The sequence below is a fragment of the Liolophura sinensis genome, chromosome 1 (genome assembly GCF_032854445.1).
Source record: "Liolophura sinensis isolate JHLJ2023 chromosome 1, CUHK_Ljap_v2, whole genome shotgun sequence".
Lineage (NCBI taxonomy): Eukaryota > Metazoa > Mollusca > Polyplacophora > Chitonida > Chitonidae > Liolophura > Liolophura sinensis.
The window spans coordinates 36,196,873-36,218,908 of NC_088295.1; the positions used below are offsets into that span (position 1 = coordinate 36,196,873).

Genomic DNA, 22,036 nt, shown 5'->3' on the forward strand with positions numbered 1-22,036 from the left:
AAATGGCGAATAATGTGAAACAACAACTTGTGCAGCTTGCGGCACTTGCACACTCCAGTGGGTCGCATAAAGATGTTACTGAAAGGTGTGAAAACTGAGAAAAATGTACAACAACAGTGTTTAAGTTACAAAGGCATGATAAATCTGATTGATTTTTGCCTGTTTGTGATTGAATTATAATCAGTTACAGTATGGCATTATTGGGAGTCTAGTTTTCGCTCATATTGATAAACAATTAGGAAATTTAAATTGGAACCTAATGTTAAAATGTTTTAGCTGGTGTAGTTTGCAAGAGATTCCCCCTGCGGATATCTGCGTGAACTCGCGAGACCCTTGAAACACCAGTTGGGCTTGTTCTACTTTAAGCGATAAATACTACAATGCAGTTCAAGCGGCGAAAGTGAAACTGCAACAGAAGGCGGCAAATTGCACACACCTAAAGTAAAGTCCTACATTCATCACCACCAAATCTAGTCCCAAAAGACTCCAACTCCCTTTCTTACGCTGGCCTAGCGTCGTTGGAGTCTTGATGCAAACAGTAGTAATTTCGTGCAAAGGTCCATGTCGATTTTCTTTGTTAATGAATATGTCTCGCGCAAATGAAAGACAACAACCTAAAGACCTGCTTTCCGCACTCACTGCACCGCTAGTGGGTGATGCTTGGCCAGTATAAGAAAAGGAGCTTGATGTCTTTCGGGGCTACACCAAATCGTACCAAACTCAGGTCGAGTCAAAGCTCACCGAAGTTCAATCTTACTCCACATGAGTCAAGTTGTAGCTAATTTTATATCTAGTTTGAAATGTTCAAAGTGTTCTCATTATGTTTATGTGTGTGTACATCAGTATGTGTTTCTGATGCTGGCGAGGTTGACAGCACAGATTTTTCCATTTGAAACAACCTGAGTTTTTTAACAATCCCTCATGTGCATTGGTCTCACTCAGTCACTCACCTTTTTTTAGAACAAAGGGTCTTTCCAGCAGTCTGCAGAACTGCTTAGTATTCCGTCTGTAAACTAAGTGGCGATAGTCATCCATTATATTCGACGGGATTTGATGGTATTTCAGTTGAATACTTAATTATTCATTCCAATGAGTCCAGGCCATCATAGTACTTCATTGCTAAAATTAAGTGAAATCTGGAGCGCAAAGTAAAGCAACATTCAAGTAAACAAATTGATTAAACTGATATACATAATCATATAGTTTCATGTCCCTTGTTCAGGGTGTGGGTTTCCATAGGTAAAACTTAATCTTTTTTCGAACTGGGAGGGAGTGTTAGTACCCATCTGGAATAGATGGATTTAATGTGTTATTTTTAAATTCTGACTTTGGCACAAAGCTATAAATTTGATGACCAGGTACTTTGTGATCAAAGTCTATGCTGACTATATACTGAGAGGTTGTTTATGACGTTTGTAAAAATGAGCATAATTAATGGTAGTCATAAATGAACTGTTTGGTTCGCCAGATGTTTATGATTTTTCATACAAAAGTTATATGTATAATTTTTGTAATAAACACACTTTTTTACACCCCACACTCCACTCAATCCCTCTCTCCCAGAGACCAGTCAACTTTTTCACTGTAAAACTGGTGTCTAAGCTTTAACTCTCCTATGGTCTCTGTTGTCAGATACAAGATTATCTTGGAGTCTGTGATTCAAACTGGAGGTGCAGAGCTTGTTCCTAGTTTGCAGGCTTTTGTTGATGCTTGTAAGTACAATGGTTGGTTCACATCAGTTGTAATACATAGACTTATTTCACACAGCAGAAAAATTGCGTGCTTGTGTTTAGCTTACTTCTGCGCCTTTATATTCAGTAACTTTGACAGATACCTGATGAAGATTGGTGGTTTTCATGTTTTATTTTTTTTTCAATCCACAAACCTGTTCATCCTTGAAAAGTCACCCAAAACATGTTAAGATGTTATCAGTAATAAACAAGATTGAACTGTCCTGAACATGATAATTGCATATATAATAAGCGAAAGAATTCTGTCAGATAAATAAGTAAATGAATGAAATCTTGCTCATATTACAGTTTCTTTTGTCATTTCAGTGGTCAATGAGAATGTGAGTCTGGTGATTTCCCGACAGATCCTGACTGATTTCTGTGCACATCTCACCAAGTTACCAGACAAGGTCGCAAAAGAAGTGGCTCACTTCACGCTAGACAGAGTTCACACCAGAGTGATTTCTTTTGAAGAACAGGTAAATTCACTCTTATAGTTTTGTTTTTATATATTAAAAGACAATTGACTATATTGCATTTTCATTTACTTGTTCATAGTTTTGTTGCTATACTCCAAGAAATTGTCATTGTTACTTAGGGATACAATGTTTTGGCCGTTGTTTATTTTAGAGCCATGGTAAGTTAAGAATTTTGCACTGTACTATCTGAAATAATATAGTGCACATTGAAAATTATTTTTCCTTTTTTTGTGATGTGTTGAAAAAAATTTAAAATGTTCCTTTGAGTTTTTACAATATGTGTGCATTGTAGTAAAGTTTTTAGAGTTGCATGAGGTGAGTCATCTTTATAATCTAACAACGAGGTATCGTTTTGTTCCTCAGGTTGCAGCTATACGTCAACATCTGGCAGATATTTATGAACGTGAACAGTGTTGGAGAGATGCTGCAAGTGTCCTTGTTGGAATTCCACTAGAGACAGGACAAAAGTAAATTTTACATATTACTACTGTTCTCATATTCATGTGCTCACAGATCTGTTATTTCTGTCTTATTATTTCAGTGGCACTGATGTACAAGTACATTACTAAACTGAGTAAGTGTACTATGATGGTCAAGAGATTGAGCATTCACATAAAAAACTTCAGATGCAGCTTCACTCTTGTGTTGGGTCATTCCCAATACATCTGTACTTCAAAGTTTGCAATCTTGGCACTTGATCAAAAGACTTCCACTGAGGTTTCTCCCATGTGTCACTTGACAGCAGCTATGACAAAACAAAATCAGTTTTTGATCCATGAAACTACAAGAGCTGAAGCATGCAGTCTCTGTCTTTGGAGGAAGGGTAACAACTACCATCTATGTAACAGAGTAGAAAAACTGTGACATCAGTCATTGAGAGTTTGAATATTGCCGAAGTGGTCTTATTTTTAGAGTATGCACACCATAGGATCCTCAGGGTTGTATTTCTCCAGGGAAAGTTAGAGCATATGCTCACCAGTTTTCTGCTGAATCTACTTTTGTCAACTCATTTGCTTGGTAAGCACATCTCTGTGTTGAAGGTCCTCAGGCTATGTTGCCTTAACTTGGAAACATGCCCCCAAAACATGCTATGTCGTGTCTACATGTACAGCAGAGTGACTGCAAGAGAGGTAATTCAAGTGGACAAAATTGATGACCCATGTTTTGGTGATCCAGTGTCAGTACAAGGTGACGGAGTGGGACATGATATCTGTTGTCTCAGCATGCATTTTAAGTGAGGCAGCACTGTCCTTATAAATGTATGAAGATTGGGTCCAGGCAGCTACGTAATTTCACAGAAATAATGTTGAAAGTTACCCTTTGCAGAACAAAATCAGTTGAGAAATGCTATATCCATGTTTGTACAAGTGTTCACAAATTTTGTATGATGTTGTTGCCTTGAAATACAGTGTCCTGCATTTCTGCACAGAACATTTATTGTACATCAGCTAGAAGGAAAGAAGCCATATTATGTTTTACTTATATTTGCAGACAATATGCCACAGATTATAAACTAGAGACCTACCTGAAGATAGCACGCTTATATCTGGAAGATGAAGACCCGGTACAAGCTGAGGCATACATAAACCGTGCATCTTTGCTGCAGGCTGATTCTCAAAGTGAGAAGCTTCAGATCCACTACAAGGTGGGTTGTCTCCCCATAAAAGGAAGCAGTGTCTGTGGCTTTACAGATGATAATTTGTATTAGTTAAAATTTCACTGCTACGTAATGAGGTACATGTACTTTAAAATTCAAAAAAGGCCTGATTTTCCTTGATTGAAAAAAATGCCACCATCTTGCCTACAATGCAGTGCAGTGCAAAAACCAGTCCAGTGACTGTGGCACAGGGGAAACCCAAGCTGTTATGCTTTCTGTGCCCTGTAATCAAATGGAATGATTGCCCATGAGAGAAACCTCTGCCTAACTGAAAACTCCTCAATGGAGTTAGACTAAAAAATACTCCAAAATATTCCAAAATATTTATTTATCTATTTATGATGGAGTGTATGGTGGAGGAAACTAGATGCTCCAGGAAAACTGTCTATTCTCCCACACAAAACAAGGAATCCGTGAACAAGACTATTTTCAAATGATGCTGATTGTATCAAATATTATCATCCCTTATGAACCCTAAAGGCTCAGTTATTTATATTTATTAAATGTTATTTAAAAGCTCACAGGATATGTACCAAACAGGCTACCATACATTTAACACCTTTTAATACTTCATGATTAACATGGAAGTGCCAAAAACAGCACTTAAACATTATATAAAAGACACAAATTTTCCATTGCTGTATTTATAGCAGATTAATCTACATGTAGTCTGAATCACACAAGAACTGTCTGTCTTTTGTTTCACAGGCCTGTTATGCAAGAGTGCTTGATTACAGAAGGAAATTTATCGAGGCAGCCCAGCGTTACAATGAGTTGTCATACAGGAGTATAATTGAGGAATCTGAGCGGATGACTGCTCTCAAGAGTGCTCTGATCTGTACAATATTAGCCTCTGCAGGTAAGGAGAAAAAGAGCTGTTATATGCGCTTTAATAATGCATCACAAATATTACAGCTATAAATAACCTTTTTCATATGAAAAAGGTGTTGACGCTCTTGGGGGAAATGCAGTGAATTACTACATTGTGTGAATGATAACCTCCTTTTGTGACATCATCCATTCTCAACCACATTTTTCGTTTTCAGGCCAACAAAGATCAAGAATGTTAGCCACTCTGTTTAAGGATGAACGGTGTCAGCAACTTCCTGCATATAATATATTGGAAAAGATGTAAGGTTAATTTTTTTCTTACTTTTCTCACCCTTTACTTCTTACCGTGTATGAAGTTCAAAGTCTTTTGAAGTCTGTATGTCACATCCAGGAAAGTCATTTGGCAAACTTGCCAATGGCCTGTGGTCATTGTGTAAGTGAAATATTCTTGAGTAAGGCATTAAAACACTGTTCAAATCAATCAATTTATCTTTCTGTGTCTATGATTCCTATAATGTATCCATACTAGGATCAAGATGTGCACGTGAATGGAATAAAAATGAGAACATTATGTTCTTCCTTGAAAGAAAAACATGTATAGCAGTAGAAAAATGACAGTGTCTGTTGAAGAATAAAGAATAGCCCTGCTAATTTACTGTGTAAGATGAATGTAGTTAGTTAGTAATTACCAAACTAAAGCAGCACTTTCTTTGCATATAGTTCTTCAACCTTTTCAACTGCCTCCAAAAACAATATTTAGAAACATTCTGAGAAAACTATGGCGTATAGACAAATACTAATAATTTTATTCATCAATTCCTCTGAAAAAAAATGTTTTAATGGTTGAAAAGGTTGAAGACAGTTTTGCAATTCACTCAAATAAATGTGAAATTTTTATATTGGCCTTATTCAGGTACTTAGACAGAATTATACGCAGTGCTGATTTACAGGAGTTTGAAGGCTTTCTTCAGCAGCATCAAAAGGCAGTTACCTCGGATGGTAAGAACGGGAATGAAATGGAGCTTTTTCCACTGTTTTATTCAGCTGTAAAAACATAATGAAACACTGCTTTTTGTAACAGTTCTGTGCAATAAGATAGGTGCATCTGTAGTGCATTGTGCAAGACACCACTTCGTGAACATTCTGTGAGAAGAATGTTGGATATACTGCATTTACAGATACTGATTAAAGATGGATTTTTTTGGGTAACCAGATGAAAAACTGCGGAAGATGTGCATATATGATTTATTTGGCAGAATGCATATATATGTAAATTTGTCTTCCCACAAGTACTAATTTCTTGAGGTTGCACTGTTCTGATGATGAGAAGGGGGTAAAAACAGTGATTCTGATATACCTCTAAACTATATAAAATCTCAACCATAGATGTGTATGAAGACCATAGGTAATGTGCTTCTTACTTGTAATGTGCTTCAGTTGAATCTAGGCGCCTCTGTGGCTCAGTTGGTTAGCGCGCTAGCGAAGCGTAATGACCCAGGAGCCTCTCACCAATGCGGTCACTGTGAGTTTAAGTCCAGCCAATGCTGGCTTCCTCTCTGGCCATAAGTGGGAAGGTCTGAGAGCAACCTGCAGATGGTCATGGGTTTCCTCCCACCATAATGCTGCTCGCCGTCATATAAGTGAAATATTCTTGAGTACAGCGTAAAACACCAATCAAAATAAATAAATAAATAAATCAGTCAAATCTAACATGTCAAGAACCGCCATAATTTGAGTTCTAACATTGGCAAATTTATCAGACATATCAGTTGCAGCATTTGGTAAAATCAGTTTAAATTAGTATGGGAGTGGGCACTTCAGATTTCATTTGACCATAAAACTGACCTCCATGGTATGAATGAAAAATTATTGACAAAAATTTTTTGGACTGATTAATCTGTAATTGTGTTTAACAGGATCAACTATTTTGGACCGAGCTGTTATAGAACACAACTTACTGTCAGCTAGTAAACTCTACAACAACATTTCCTTTGAAGAGCTTGGTTCCTTGTTAGAAATTCCACCCACAAAGGTAGGAAACTTTGACGAAACTCTGGTCGCTGTGAGTTCAAGTCCAGCTCATGCTGGCTTCCTCTCCGGCCGTATGTAGGAATGTCTGCAGCAACCTGCGGATGGTCGTGGGTTTCCCCGGTCTGCTCGGTTTCCACCCACCATAACGCTGGCCGCCATTGTATAAGTGAAATATTCTTTACGGCATAAAACACCAATCAAATAAATCAAATAAATTGATGAAACTCTGTTATCAGGTGACATCATAAGTATATTACATGTATTTCACTTTTGTCCAGAAATGAAATCACTTTGCAATTAAAGTAAAAGAAAGCTAAACTATAAAGCAAGGTTTATCATACAAACTGAAAACTATGCGTAAAAGTACTTTTTTTTTTTAGAGTGTTGAAAGGCATTGAGATATTTGAATGCTGTAGTGGGCTTTGTAAGTCATACACGTCATATCACCTTTTTTCCTGATCTTCACTAGAAGGAAGGAATTTTTGGGAACATTATTTCAGAAATCTTTACAAAAATAAAAATGAAACTATATTTGTGCATAGTTTTTAGTGGTCTATTTATCTATTTAGTGGTGCCTACTTGCTTTTTTATCATTTTTCCTTTAATGATAGTAAATTGTACCCTTTGAGGAACACATTTACTTTTTTTTTTTTTACAAGAAAGTTTGATCGAGATACTTGCTTGTCCACGAGCAATTAGTTCATGCAGTATGTTATGGTGACTATTATTTTATTTAAATAATTGCCTTTTATTCGGGGTCCACGTAGGTAGGCCAGACGTTTTTGTTTTCATTCAGATTATTTGGCTTCCAAGCATGACTTAGAAAACTATTGTTGTCACTACGGATTATTTTTCTTCCTCTCTGACAACTGTTAGCTGTTAACTTTCTATACACGTTCATTGCCAAATCTCTTGGGCTACCTACTGGAGTATAAAACTTTAATCAACCTGTGATCCACTTTTCGGCCATATTGGAGAAGTATGGAAATGTAAAAAAAAATTCCTCTCCAGAACTGCTGATCAGATAGCATTGAAAACTTATATGGACGTACAACACTACTTGGGGTATCAGGATTGAAAATTTTATGCAAATAGGTTGAGAAGTCTGGAAGCTTGCTATTGGTTGTTTTAGTCACGTGATGACCTATGGATGAATTTTGAAAAAGCAAGATAGCATTTAGATGTAGTTTGACCTGCTGAAGACAACTGTGGTTTTAGCACTGCTATTTTAGAGCAATTTTTTTTTTTTTTGCTTTTCACTGTCTTTCACCATGGACCCTATGAACATCATCCCTAGCAGTCACAGGTTCAAATCCAGGTCATCCCTGCCAAGCTTTGTATTCTTTTTTTCTTCTGTGACCATGAAATTATAAGGCATCAGACTATTGGTCCTATCAGCCTGGGGTTCAAGTCCAGTCTGCCCCTTGCCATTCTTACCAAATTCATTTCGGATTTAAGTATGGACACTATGGTTCATATGTAGGAGATTGTGATGCCGGGTATTGCTGAAATAGCTTTGTTTTCGTTAAAAATATGAGATCTAGTTTCGACAAGGTAAATCCAGTTCACTTGTTCAGAGAGTTTATTGTCTAACATGGGTTATGTCTACTTTTTTGCTAATAGTAGACAAACCTAATGTTTTTAAAGAAGAACATAGATAGATTTGAACAGTCTGTAGTGGAGAAAGTGTTTAGTTTGAGAAAGTGGACGCTAAAGGCTGTGTGTACAGACTCCTTAAAAGCTGTATAACTGCAGGCTGTTCTAGTTATAATTATTATTCCACTGATTTTGTGATTGCACTTCTGTCCCAACCATTTGACTGATTGACTTGGAACTTTGCAGTAAAATTGTACTATAGCTGAAGTTAACAGTTCTGCTATTCCTTGTTTTTCAATGTCACATGGTTTGGCGGCCATATTGGACTTTGTAGCAAACTGTTTTGCACCAAACTTGCCCAAGACATTCCCAAGATTTGAGCTACGACCAGTAGTTTTTTCACTAGAAGCTTTAATGACAACACCCCTTTTTTGTGGACTAGATTGTGGTGTATGATTTTATGCTTTCTGTTGCGCTGTCCGTGACTTCCCCGAGAGGGTTGTGCGATTACATATAGCTTTGCTGTCTTCTGTTTGATATTAGGGCAGAATGATAACTACAAGAACAAAGGATGCGGACCTTTGCCGCTCTAGTTTATTATTATCGTTATTTATTAAATTTTGTGTGCCACCTACAAGCTAGACCGTTTAACCAATTAATTTGAAATTTTGCAGTGTAATTTCCCTATACCTGAAGTTGTGCACCACGGAGCTTAATTTTTTCTAGGGCACGTGGTTTGGCAGCCATATTAGATTATTGTTTAAACATCTTCTCAAGAACCACTGAATGGATTGTTCTAAAATTTGGTATGCAGGTCAACTCATCCTATCTATCTAAGTTTGAAGAAATCATTGACTTCCGGTAAAACCTGTTGAAACTCACCATTAGTCAAAGTTGTGACATCACACCTAGTTTTGAAATTTCAGTTTCTTTTAACATATTCTGGTGTATTTTGGGCCGCTGATTCCGAGTCTTTTTTTTAATTTTTTGCCTGTATTTGTAACTTTTCGAAAAGTAGTGAAAAAAACTAAAATTTGATTACATAATTTCAGTGAACTGTAACTCAAAAACTCTGGGAGCAGAAGTGTGAAACTTGCGTGAAACATGCTCTTTCTGTAAAGTGCAGACGGATTTGAGCTACAATCATCAGTTTTCTCGCTAGAAACGTTTAGATGACACCGCTGTTTTTTTAGAAATATTTTTAAAAGTATCTTAATCCTATTTCTTTATCATTGAGTTAGACAGCATCTAGGCAGATACATGGTCTGTTGATGTGATAGTTTCTGCTGCACTGTCAATGACTTCCCTGAGCCATCGTGCTTTTAGATATAGTTAACCTGTCTCCCATTTGACAGTGTACAGTGATAACTATAACAACAAACGATGTGTTAGTTATTACTATTATTATTTATAGGTAATAAACTTCTTTCTTTGCCAGGCTGAGAAGATCGCCTCACAGATGATAACAGAAGGTAGAATGAATGGGAACATTGACCAGATAGACTCGATAGTACATTTTGAAGGTGAGGCCAGATCTGTCATGCAAATAGTATGGTACATCTAATAAGCTATATATTACACAGCAAGGTTAATATATGTCCTTCCTTTGTCCTACACATGGACTGCAGTAAACACTCAAGGTATTTGGAAGTGTTTTGTGTTGGTATTTTCAGTACTCACATCTACACATTGTTTGCTTGGATGGGAACATGGCTCAGTGGTAAAGTACTGGACTCCCACCACAAATCACATGATGTGCAGATTCAAACCTGGCTGTGGGCATGGAATTTTGCTTTCATTATTCTTGGGGACTTTTTGACTGAGTGGCTGGTCTCCGTCTTAGGCACCTTTGAACAAGGCAATAGCTACATTAAAAAAAGACACCACTAAATTATAGTAACACTCATGGGACTTCAGGATGTTTTGAAATTTATAATCAATCTGTTTGGATTTGTTTTTTTTCTATCAGCCCGTGAAGCCTTGCCCAGCTGGGACAAACAAATCCAGAGTCTGTGTTTCCAGGTGAATACTATCATAGAGAAAGTCTCCCAGAGTGCACCTGATTGGATTGCTAAGACCATGGACTCCACAATGACTCAGTGAAGACAAGACACCGTAACAACCCTGTCATTTAAGTGCTATTTCTGGAAGATTGTCTTGTCACAGAGAGATCAGATCTCAGGAGTGCCATGTCTCATTCTCCATAGTTCGTTTGTGATGGTGAACCACTGCACATACTCACCAGGTGAAATACTGCCACTTGGTGTCATGAGTACTGCCAGGAGATATAAATGATAATGATATGTGGTAACCGTGGTAAAACCTTCTTCATTCAAGACGGTTGACATTCTTGAGTAAAACTGTAAGAGACTGCTTGGCTGAGGATGCGTCTTGACCAAGCTGAACTTCAGGATAATTGACTGAGTAACATGTTGCAAGGGTGGAAGACCTCATGAAAGAACAGAAACGTTCTGTGGGCACATAATGTCCAACAAGGCCTTGCAGTCCTGTGTGTATCATTTTTTGTCTGTATCTTGGTATTCAGAAATTGTTTCAGATATACAAAAATTCAGATGAGAATAAGCCAATGGGAGACTCCAGGACAAGCTACACAGACGGTCCAAGCGACAGTAGAATTCATCTGTATTGTGACGTACTAAAGGAAATAACATTGAGTTCACATCTTTGGACCGCCTTCATACAGGTGGAAAGGAATTCTACGATTTCCTCATTTTAAAAATATGGAAATAAGATTACGACAAAAATATTACCTACATGATAGAGATAACAATTTTTGAGCTTGCTTATGGACATGGAGAGATTTGTACTGTTTATGGCCAGCTAACTGTGAAGAACAGGACTTGGAATTTGTGATGGAATAACACAAATTTCATACTGCTGCTTTCCGTGTAAAAAAAACGCTATCCTGTGTGCATTTTTAGGTCTTCAGTTTGAAAGAAAATGTTCTTTGACATCAAGATGGCCGTTAATACAGAAAGGTCACATCACTGCATGCAGCCGCCTTCAGCTGTTACATATTTCAGAGAAGATATGACTGATCTTTGATGGTTTCTGAATTGGACTGTGTGGAGTATTTTTCACATGGTGAAAGAGAAATAAAAACGTTTATATTGCTACTATAACCATTGTGTGTTGTATTAATTAGGTTATGTGAACAAAACAGGTGACTCCTAATTAAGGTAGCTTCAGAAGTTGGTTAGTAATGGGAGTCTCACAGAGTGTGCCATATTATAATACCATTGTTGCAGTTTTGTTGCCTGGTGTTTCATTGAGGTTGTCGTTTTAAGATACTGACATGACATCTTTGTCTCATTGAGAGTGTCCCTTGTCTGATACTAGTCTGACAATTTTGGCACCTTGGGTTTTCCTTTGAGTTGAGATTCTGAGATTGTTTTGTCTGCCAGTGGCCTTAACTTGGTCTGGCTTTATCAAAAGCTCTATGCACTTGAACTTTCCAACTTAATGCTTCCATAAAGCTCTGTCAACTTTCCTCCAACCCATGGCAATGCTGTAAAATAACTTACCTTGATCTCATCCATGAAATATATACAAAAAAGCTTAGCAGTAGTATGTATGTTTGGTTCATGTTACAGTTTCAGTGCAGTTTTTAATAATTTACTGCCCTGCTTTCAGAAAAATGTTTTGGTTGATGTTTTGCCATTGAGGAATGTAATCATTTTTTGTGTTTTGGGGGAGGGGAACCTCGCTCAGTGAGTATATGCTCCAGGATTCATAACCATGAGGCACAGCCTCGGCCTTGGACAGGTTTGTACATAATCGTAGAGCAGCATGTCTATGTGTTTTGGGGGAGGGGAACCTCGCTCAGTGAGTGTATGGTCCTGGATTCATAACCATGAGGCACAGCCTCGGCCTTGGACAGGTTTGTACATAATCGTAGAGCAGCATGTCTGTGTGTTTTGGGGAGGGGAACCTCGCTCAGTGAGTGTATGGTCCTGGATTCATAACCATGAGGCACAGTCTCAGCCTTGGACAGGTTTGTACATAATCGTAGAGCATGTTGGTGTGTTTTGGGGAGGGGAACCTTGCTCAGTGAGTATATGGTGCTGGATTCATAACCATGAGGAACAGCCTCGGCCTTGGACAGGTTTGTACATAATCGTAGAGCAGCATGTCTGTGTGTTTTGGGGAGGGGAACCTCGCTCAGTGAGTATATGGTCCTGGATTCATAACCATGAGGCACAGCCTCGGCCTTGGACAGGTTTGTACATAATCGTAGAGCAGCATGTCTGTGTGTTTTGGGGAGGGGAACCTCGCTCAGTGAGTATATGGTCCTGGATTCATAACCATGAGGCACAGTCTCGGCCTTGGACAGGTTTGTACATAATCGTAGAGCAGCATGTCTGTGTGTTTTGGGGAGGGGAACCTCGCTCAGTGAGTGTATGGTCCTGGATTCATAACCATGAGGCACAGTCTCAGCCTTGGACAGGTTTGTACATAATCGTAGAGCAGCATGTCTGTGTGTTTTGGGGAGGGGAACCTCGCTCAGTGAGTATATGGTCCTGGATTCATAACCATGAGGCACAGTCTCAGCCTTGGACAGGTTTGTACATAATCGTAGAGCATGTCGGTGTGTTTTGGGGAGGGGAACCTCACTCAGTGAGTATATGGTGCTGGATTCATAACCATGAGGAACAGCCTCGGCCTTGGACAGGTTTGTACATAAGCATAGAGCAGCATGTTGGTGTGTTTTGGGGAGGGGAACCTCGCTCAGTGAGTATATGGTGCTGGATTCATAACCATGAGGCACAGCCTCGGCCTTGGACAGGTTTGTACATAAGCATAGAGCAGCATGTTGGTGTGTTTTGGGGGAGGGGAACCTCGCTCAGTGAGTATATGGTCCTGGATTCATAACCATGAGGCACAGCCTCGGCCTTGGACAGGTTTGTACATAATCGTAGAGCAGCATGTCGGTGTGTTTTGGGGAGGGGAACCTCGCTCAGTGAGTATATGGTGCTGGATTCATAACCATGAGGCACAGCCTCGGCCTTGGACAGGTTTGTACATAATCGTAGAGCAGCATGTCTGTGTGTTTTGGGGAGGGGAACCTTGCTCAGTGAGTATATGGTCCTGGATTCATAACCATGAGGCACAGTCTCAGCCTTGGACAGGTTTGTACATAATCGTAGAGCAGCATGTCGGTGTGTGTTGGGGAGGGGAACCTCACTCAGTGAGTATATGGTGCTGGATTCATAACCATGAGGTACAGTCTCGGCCTTGGACAGGTTTGTACATAATCGTAGAGCAGCATGTCGGTGTGTTTTGGGGAGGGGAACCTCGCTCAGTGAGTATATGGTCCTGGATTCATAACCATGAGGCACAGCCTCGGCCTTGGACAGGTTTGTACATAATCGTAGAGCAGCATGTCGGTGTGTTTTGGGGAGGGGAACCTCGCTCAGTGAGTATATGGTGCTGGATTCATAACCATGAGGCACAGCCTCGGCCTTGGACAGGTTTGTACATAATCGTAGAGCAGCATGTCTGTGTGTTTTGGGGAGGGGAACCTTGCTCAGTGAGTATATGGTCCTGGATTCATAACCATGAGGCACAGTCTCAGCCTTGGACAGGTTTGTACATAATCGTAGAGCAGCATGTCGGTGTGTGTTGGGGAGGGGAACCTCACTCAGTGAGTATATGGTGCTGGATTCATAACCATGAGGTACAGTCTCGGCCTTGGACAGGTTTGTACATAATCGTAGAGCAGCATGTCGGTGTGTTTTGGGGAGGGGAACCTCGCTCAGTGAGTATATGGTCCTGGATTCATAACCATGAGGCACAGTCTCAGCCTTGGACAGGTTTGTACATAATCGTAGAGCAGCATGTCGGTGTGTGTTGGGTAGGGGAACCTCGCTCAGTGAGTATATGGTGCTGGATTCATAACCATGAGGAACAGCCTCGGCCTTGGACAGGTTTGTACATAAGCATAGAGCAGCATGTCGGTGTGTGTTGGGGAGGGGAACCTCGCTCAGTGAGTATATGGTGCTGGATTCATAACCATGAGGAACAGCCTCGGCCTTGGACAGGTTTGTACATAAGCATAGAGCAGCATGTTGGTTTGTTTTGGGGAGGGGAACCTCGCTCAGTGAGTATATGGTGCTGGATTCATAACCATGAGGCACAGCCTCGGCCTTGGACAGGTTTGTACATAAGCATAGAGCAGCATGTCTGTGTGTTTTGGGGAGGGGAACCTTGCTCAGTGAGTATATGGTGCTGGATTCATAACCATGAGGTACAGTCTCGGCCTTGGACAGATTTGTACATTTTACTGTTTATTTTGCTTGGTCACTGCCAGTGGCATGTAGGCGAATTGCCCAGTCTTAAGTTCAATGAAGTCCACTTGTTTATCATCAGTATGGTATTTGTCTGTATGCCATACATGGGAAGGTCCTTGAATAACCCTAAAAATAGGTGTTTCAACCAGGGCAATCTGGTTTCCTCAATTTGTAAAAGTGACTACCATCATGTAAGTAGAAAGAGACAAGAATCAATATGTCATGGTGTGCTGTGTCAAGACTGCAATGGAGGACATCGCTGAGAGGTATTTGACCAATTGCTTACGAGTTTGGTTAATTCATGGGAACTGAGAGCAGCATGGGCTTTTTATGGGACTCACCGTTTTTTTTTTTTTTTTGACGCATTATGTACATAAAGATTACTGTAATCAATGCGATAGTAAAGTATGATGTTTTAGACAAGCTTGAAACGAGTGTTGCGTTTTTATTACTCAGTATCAGCTGCCGATGTGAAGAGCATAGCAGTACTTTATATGACTACGTCTCAAATCGGCTTTGGAATGTTGGTTATTTGCAAAGGGGAAAGCATTTGATTGAAAGAGTTATTTCCCTTTCCATGAAAAAAAAGACACGGAAAGTCGAGCAGAGAACGTCATGAGACCGTCTTCAAGCAAGAAATAGTCGGGTGAGTGCACATACTATGACCAAGTGCATGAACATAAAAAGACTCCTTTAATGGTACAGGGTAAACTTCATTATGGTGACCGGTGGGTCTTACAAATATCGCCATGTTTTAAAGTGTGACAAATGAAACACGACTCGCAAAGACACCGAGCTGGTGACACCCGATGCTGCGCGCATTCGATTCTTTTAGTGTTGGGTTTTGGCAGTTGACCTGCATCTTACCACAATTAATACTTCTTACCACATATAAGCCGAGATTACTGACAGGTCTAGTGTGTAAGCGTCAGTTTGCATCTTGCATTCGTTTCTGAAAGCCGAATGGAATGAGTTGCATAAGCCACAGAGAGCACTCTATGACCTTTCACCCTTGTCAGTCATAAACTGGGTCAGTGTGTCGTTCAAATAAAATGAAATGTGGCATTAAGTTAACATTGTAACGACCGTGACCCAGTTTGATCGGTCACTCGGAGGAACTCCTTGTGCGCAGGCAAACAAAAAAAAAAAGAAAAATAAAGTAAAAAAAAAAAAAAGGATAAATGCTTGATGGTTCAAAGGGTTACCTGCTGTGCTATTAAGTTAGAATTCATGCAAATAAACTGATGCTGTATAACACTTGGATTTTTGTTATTTGGTCTGCAAACTAAAGCAGATTTTTAGGTGTGTTCAACATACACAGATTAATTTAATTTAAATATCTGGAACAGCGAACGTTTTAATCATTGTGTAAGTAAAAATATATGTATCAAAAACGTGTTTATGGGTTACAAAATCATCCATCTAACTCCATGTTTATCTTGGTTTTCAAAAACTTGTTTGAATGGCATTTCCTTCGTTGTTTTGATGATTAAATTGTGCATTAATATGCATTGGAAAGGCGGCATGTTCAATCCTGTGATTCTTACTTCAAAAACTGATGTAAGGGGCCTCTGTGGCTCAGGTGGTTAGGGTGCCAATCACCAATGTGTCCGCTGTCAGTTCAAGTCCAGCTCAGGCTGGCTTCCTTTCTAGTTATATGTGGAAAAGTCTGTCAGCAACCTGCAGATGGTCATGGGCTCTTCCAGGTTTCCTCCCACTATAATGCAGGTTGCCATTGTATAATTGAAATAGTCAGGGGGATGGCATAAAGTACTAATCAAATAATTAAATTAATCTACAGTGTTACAATGTATCAGTTTCTACGGCTGACATTAATGCAATGGTTTCAGTGTCTGGCTTGCGGGCCTTTACTAGGTTCTCATGGTTGCTTTCACCTTGACGGTTTGTCACATCTAGTGTCCTACAGCTAATGTATGTATTGTTTCTTGTCCCAGCCAAGATACTATGGTGTTTTTTTACATATTCACTACATGTGATTGTTTTTTCCTTTCTGTACATCTGTGGTAGTACCCCAGATAGGTATGGCTGTATCAAGCTGGCTGTATGGGCTGGCGGGAGTTGCAGCTGGGGCAGCCATTCTCTGCAACCTACCCACCAGACTATGGCTTCCAGCAGAGAGAGCCACTCTCCAGTATCTAGCAGCCACAAAGCTACAAACACTCGACAACTCCAAGAAAGTCTTCCAGGTAATATGATTATGTTGGTGAGTTTTAACATACTACCAGTATCAGTAACTTTTATTGAGTCGCCATATCTGCTTTTTAGAATTGTGCCTTTGGTACAGTTTTTTTCAGTGCTTATCACACTATTAAACATAGTAATAACATCGTAATCTAGCCAGTCAACCTGCTTGTCAAACCTTGATGAAGCTACACAACTGAGTGTGTAATATAAAAGATAGTTAACTGTAGCAAAACTAAAATCTACAAAATGTTTATTCTAATTTCCTCAGAGCTGTTATTATGCTGGTATTTGTCAAGAAGATTTTCATATGAGGTAAACTTCAGATGTTTGTTCCTTAATTACAGGCCAGTGATTTGTGGCAAAACAATGGCGTTGTGATCATGGCTGTGAGGAGGCCTGGATGATCCTTGTGCAGAGAGGTCTGTGAATTTTTTTCTGTCTGTATGTCTGTAACAATAGTTTGGTTGTGAACAGTGATGACACTACTTATGCTGATCAGTATAGTGGTTGGGATGAGAAACTAATGATGTGGCCTTCAGTGCACAGTTATTCCTAGAAGTTCCTGTCAGTATGAAGTAAAATCTTTGAATCCATTTGTCATTGGTTTGAGTGCTGCCACAGGAAGCCTTGGGGCTGTCCTCTCTACTCGCGGTTTCCAGCTGTAATATTCTTTTGACATTTGTGTTATTACAGGAAGCCCTAGGGCTGTCCTCTCTCAAGGCTGAGCTCATTACTCATGGTTTCCAGCAGTAATATTTTTGTTGACATTTGTGTTTTTACAGGAAGCCCTAGGGCTGTCCTCTCTCAAGGCTGAGCTCAACACCCATGGTTTCCAGTGGTAATATTTCTGTTGACAATTGGTGTTTTTACAGGAAGCCCTAGGGCTGTCCTCTCTCAAGGCTGAGCTCAACACTCACGGTTTCCAGCGGTAATATTTCTGTTGACAATTGGTGTTTTTACAGGAAGCCCTAGGGCTGTCCTCTCTCGAGGCTGAGCTCATTACTCACGGTTTCCAGCGGTAATATTTCTGTTGACAATTGGTGTTTTTACAGGAAGCCCTAGGGCTGTCTTCTCTCGAGGCTGAGCTCATTACTCATGGTTTCCAGTGGTAATATTTCTGTTGACAATTGGTGTTTTTACAGGAAGCCCTAGGGCTGTCCTCTCTCGAGGCTGAGCTCAACACTCACGGTTTCCAGTGGTAATATTTCTGTTGACAATTGGTGTTTTTACAGGAAGCCCTAGGGCTGTCCTCTCTCAAGGCTGAGCTCAACACTCACGGTTTCCAGCGGTAATATTTCTGTTGACAATTGGTGTTTTTACAGGAAGCCCTAGGGCTGTCCTCTCTCGAGGCTGAGCTCAACACTCACGGTTTCCAGCGGTAATATTTTTGTTGACATTTGTGTTTTTACAGGAAGCCCTAGGGCTGTCCTCTCTCAAGGCTGAGCTCATTACTCATGGTTTCCAGCGGTAATATTTTTGTTGACATTTGTGTTTTTACAGGAAGCCCTAGGGCTGTCCTCTCTCAAGGCTGAGCTCAACACTCACGGTTTCCAGCGGTAATATTTTTGTTGACATTTGTGTTTTTACAGGAAGCCTTAGGGCTGTCCTCTCTCAAGGCTGAGCTCAACACTCACGGTTTCCAGCTGTATGCAGTCGTACACGAGAACCGTGGAGTTGATGAGTTTAGGCCATTCTTCAAAGGAGAAATTTTTCTGGATAAAGATGTGAGTTTAACCTGGTTTCAACTCTGGGCAACACACATCATGCTAGAATGAATGAAGATCATATTCATGTAATATTCTGAATTTTCTTTTAGTTGATGCATTTTAGATTCATAAACTGTTTCTCTTCATACTGAATGTAAGAATATATCTGTGTAAAGTCTTAAAATGGTGCTTACTCTACAGTTCAGCAACACAGGTCACTGCAGGACTTCCTACTTGCTTGGATTTTAGCATAAGTCATAAAAGATAGACAGTGTATGCTGTGACAGTGTATTTTAAAAAGCATACTGTAAGTTTGCTATTATGAATGTAATGATCATTTTATTACTATGAAATTATGGAATATTAGTAATTCCAAGCGTATATGATATCTATTTCTTTGTTTATATTTCGGTTTATTACAGCGTAGATTTTACGGCCCCAAAGAGCGTTGGATGTTCTTAACTGGTCTGTTCAGACTTAGCTTCTGGCAGAGTGTGTACAGAGTTCATCAGAAGGGTGTGGCTGGAAACCTGGAGGGAGAGGGTAGACTGTTGGGAGGTGTGTAGGGTAACACCCGGAGTAAGATCTATTCAACATGTCAGGCAGTTCTGTATGAGCATATCTCATCCTATATACTGCAAAGCTCCAGCAGAGCACCAAGAGGAGAGATTTTCATTTTAAATAGAGAACATTGCCCTCCTAAAACAAGTGGGTAATCAAATAATGCACTCTTTTCATTGTTCCTGTCTGTAATACATCTCTGTATACCCAAATTCCTCAACCTTTTTGCATATGAAAGAACAACTTTCAGTACAATTTATACACATTTTTAATTTGATTTTAGAAACAAAACTACCCAGGTTAGATTGGCCGGTTTCAGGGCTTCACAAACAGCATAATTTCATCCGTCAACACAGAGTAATGCCTTCAGAATATGCTTGAATAAACACCTTGCAAACATGCAAAAAGAATTACAGTATTTGCACTCATCTAACATGTCCTACATGACACAAGCTCTGCAGAGGGTAACATAGCAAAGCCTGGAACAGGCATGTGTCAGTGGGAATATTTTGAGTGATAAAACCTGTTGGGTTTTCACTTGCCACAAAAAAATATCGAATTATAAAGTATGTGTAGTGTTCATCAAGAACTATTATATCTGCTGGTGCATAAATATCTGCTTATTTTGACATGTTTATTTTGCAGAGAAAGCAACAACATCGACAAAAAACGAAAATATTTTCAAAATACTAAAAAAGCTTGAAAGTCGACATGAAGTTGTGGATGTCCATGGGGAGACAATTTTTCGAGTGGCTAAACCACAATTGTCTGTTTTTCTCATTGCTTGTGTCAGATCTGCTGAATCAGCATTAAACAAATAGAATAAAACCAAGCAAGATATACACTGAGACTTCAAATTTAGCTGGTGCATAACAAATATGTGCCAATTTGCTTCTGAAAGCTTGACTGCAAAAGTGCTGTGCTACTTGTGTTTCCTCCACTCACCATGTAAAATGTACACAATGTAAAACATCACTGAAATAAGTAAATAAATGACTGCTTGCAGGCCTGAAATTTCAGACTTGACTATCTACTGATTCTGTTGCTCAGCAGAAACTTCCTCATTCATCAGTTGCTTCTTTATTGACAGGTGTGTTTGTGCTGGGCTCAGGCCAGCGAGGTGTCCTGATGGAGCACAGAGAGGGAGAGTTTGGGGACCATGCTAATTTAACAGAAGTTATGAATGCTGTCAAGGGGTCATCTCAGAAATCCAATTCCAGGTTATAATCATGACTCAACTGTAAAACTTAACAGAGTTAATTATTTTTGAGTTTGAATTTGGTGCTAAGTGGTATGTGCTATTAAATTAATTGGTCTTGTGTACCTGTGGCAGTACCACCAAAGGGTAATTTATTCCATAATCTGCTATTATCTTGCAAACCATGTGTATCGTGTGTAATCAGTATGTAATTAGAGAATTACTATATGTTGTAGCGAGACTGAAAGGATAACAGTTCATATAAATAATTCTTACTTCTTAAGTTTTTTTTATTGTTTGAAGCATTTAGAAACCTTTCAACTGATAGCAAGCTGTGGTGAGGTATTCCTGTGAGTGATGATGTTGTACACTGAAACTACTGGTGTATGTCAGAGTTTGACCAGGTGTTGCCTTCATAAAGCTAAAAGTGTGAAATAGGTTTGCAAATGTAGTCTGCAATAAAAACTTTTGATTTTTATAATTCTATACATTTATTGTCATGTCTTAATATGTGTCTCACTTTATAACCAGCATATTCTCACCTGAAGTATTTGAACTAAAATTTCGCTCATCACTATGTTACTAGTTTTGCCCTATTTGAGTGTTTTCTTAGAAAGTTGTTTTGAGAGACTTCTTTAGGAAGGTAATTTCTTCTAAAAAAATGTATCCGCACCAAAAGTGATAATTTATTGCTTAATTTGCCTCTAATATGCAGTTTTTCTTCTAAATTTTAGGGTAAATGGAATAGTTTAGGCGAGCATGCTAAAACTGGCAAACTATCTATGCCTTCAGTACCCCCGTCTGATGTTGAGTTTCTGCGTGATCTCTCTACTCAGAGATAAGTGTGAAATTTGGCATATGGTTTCCTCGCCTTGCCACCTTACACGGGATTATTGTTTTTCGTTTTTGTCCTTCTTGTCGTTTGTGTGTCTGTTGGAAATTTGGTCTCTGTATATCTTAAATTTACTTGATGGATCCACAGTTTAATTCCGCACAAGGTTTCTACTCAAAATTTGATTGATTACTCTGAAATTTGGTATGTAGTGTTTTTTGGGGGTTTTTTGTCGAGTATAAATATTCTATTCTTCATGCAAGAACAGAAAGTCAATAAATGACCGTCCTGCTGAAAGCAGCCCGCACCACTCAAAGTCGTCCCTTTAAAGTTGACTTCAGGTTATCTTCTCTGATAGCAGGGACCAGGCCTAATAGCACTGTTGTTAGTGCTTCCACTTCAGGAAGAAGTTGTAACTTCCTCTTTTGCCGTACAGCATTACTGGGATAGTGCAACGACTGGTTGAGCCGTATCAGCATAATGGGTCGGGCCAACTTGCCTTTGATAGGTCTTCTCAGTGAAGAAGCACTAAATAATAGAGCGGTGGAAATCCGTCCTGCAACAAGGAGGCACATTACATGCACTCCAAGGACTCCTTCATCGTCATACGACTGAAAACTTGTTAAGTATGATGTTAAACCCCGAGCACTCACTCTCTGATCGCGGGATTCTACAGATATATGCTTGTTGTTAAATAATTTTGATTCTGCAGCAAACACATACGATATTGTCTCTTACATTTTTTTTTTTAATACCAGCAACTCGCATGTAATGAAGATCACTAGTCATCGATTCATCTGGATGGTGCTGGAGGCAGAACTTGCCTGGTAATAGGTTTGCACCAAATTACCTCCCTTGAAATCAGTTCCTGTTTAAATGGTATGCATTTAGGAATAAGC

The 22,036-nt window shown here is 39.5% G+C and overlaps 3 protein-coding genes across 3 annotated transcripts; 2 read left to right on the forward strand and 1 right to left on the reverse strand.

The window, feature by feature from the left end:
* The first annotated feature begins 1 nt into the window (after position 1).
* LOC135480269 (COP9 signalosome complex subunit 4-like) lies at positions 2–11,458 on the forward strand. Its single transcript, XM_064760067.1, has 11 exons — positions 2–85; positions 1,633–1,712; positions 2,058–2,209; positions 2,573–2,676; positions 3,701–3,854; positions 4,575–4,725; positions 4,913–4,997; positions 5,611–5,696; positions 6,614–6,729; positions 9,763–9,847; positions 10,294–11,458. The coding sequence occupies exons 1-11, from the start codon at positions 3–5 to the stop codon at positions 10,425–10,427; spliced, it is 1,230 nt and encodes a 409-aa protein (XP_064616137.1). The 5' UTR covers position 2; the 3' UTR covers positions 10,428–11,458.
* Positions 11,459–12,138: 680 nt separating this feature from the next.
* LOC135481792 (uncharacterized) lies at positions 12,139–15,386 on the reverse strand. The gene is made up of 3 exons (XM_064761508.1): positions 15,375–15,386; positions 13,104–14,491; positions 12,139–12,865 (listed from the first exon to the last, which is right to left on the reverse strand). The coding sequence occupies exons 1-3, from the start codon at positions 15,384–15,386 to the stop codon at positions 12,139–12,141; spliced, it is 2,127 nt and encodes a 708-aa protein (XP_064617578.1).
* Positions 15,218–20,793, forward strand: LOC135482270 (peroxiredoxin-like 2A). Its single transcript, XM_064762170.1, is given in 6 exon segments — positions 15,218–15,281; positions 16,664–16,842; positions 17,185–17,259; positions 18,430–18,564; positions 18,969–19,104; positions 20,198–20,793. Coding segments are annotated over 5 exon segments (648 nt in total). The 5' UTR covers positions 15,218–15,281; positions 16,664–16,677; the 3' UTR covers positions 20,335–20,793.
* The last annotated feature ends 1,243 nt before the right edge of the window (positions 20,794–22,036 follow it).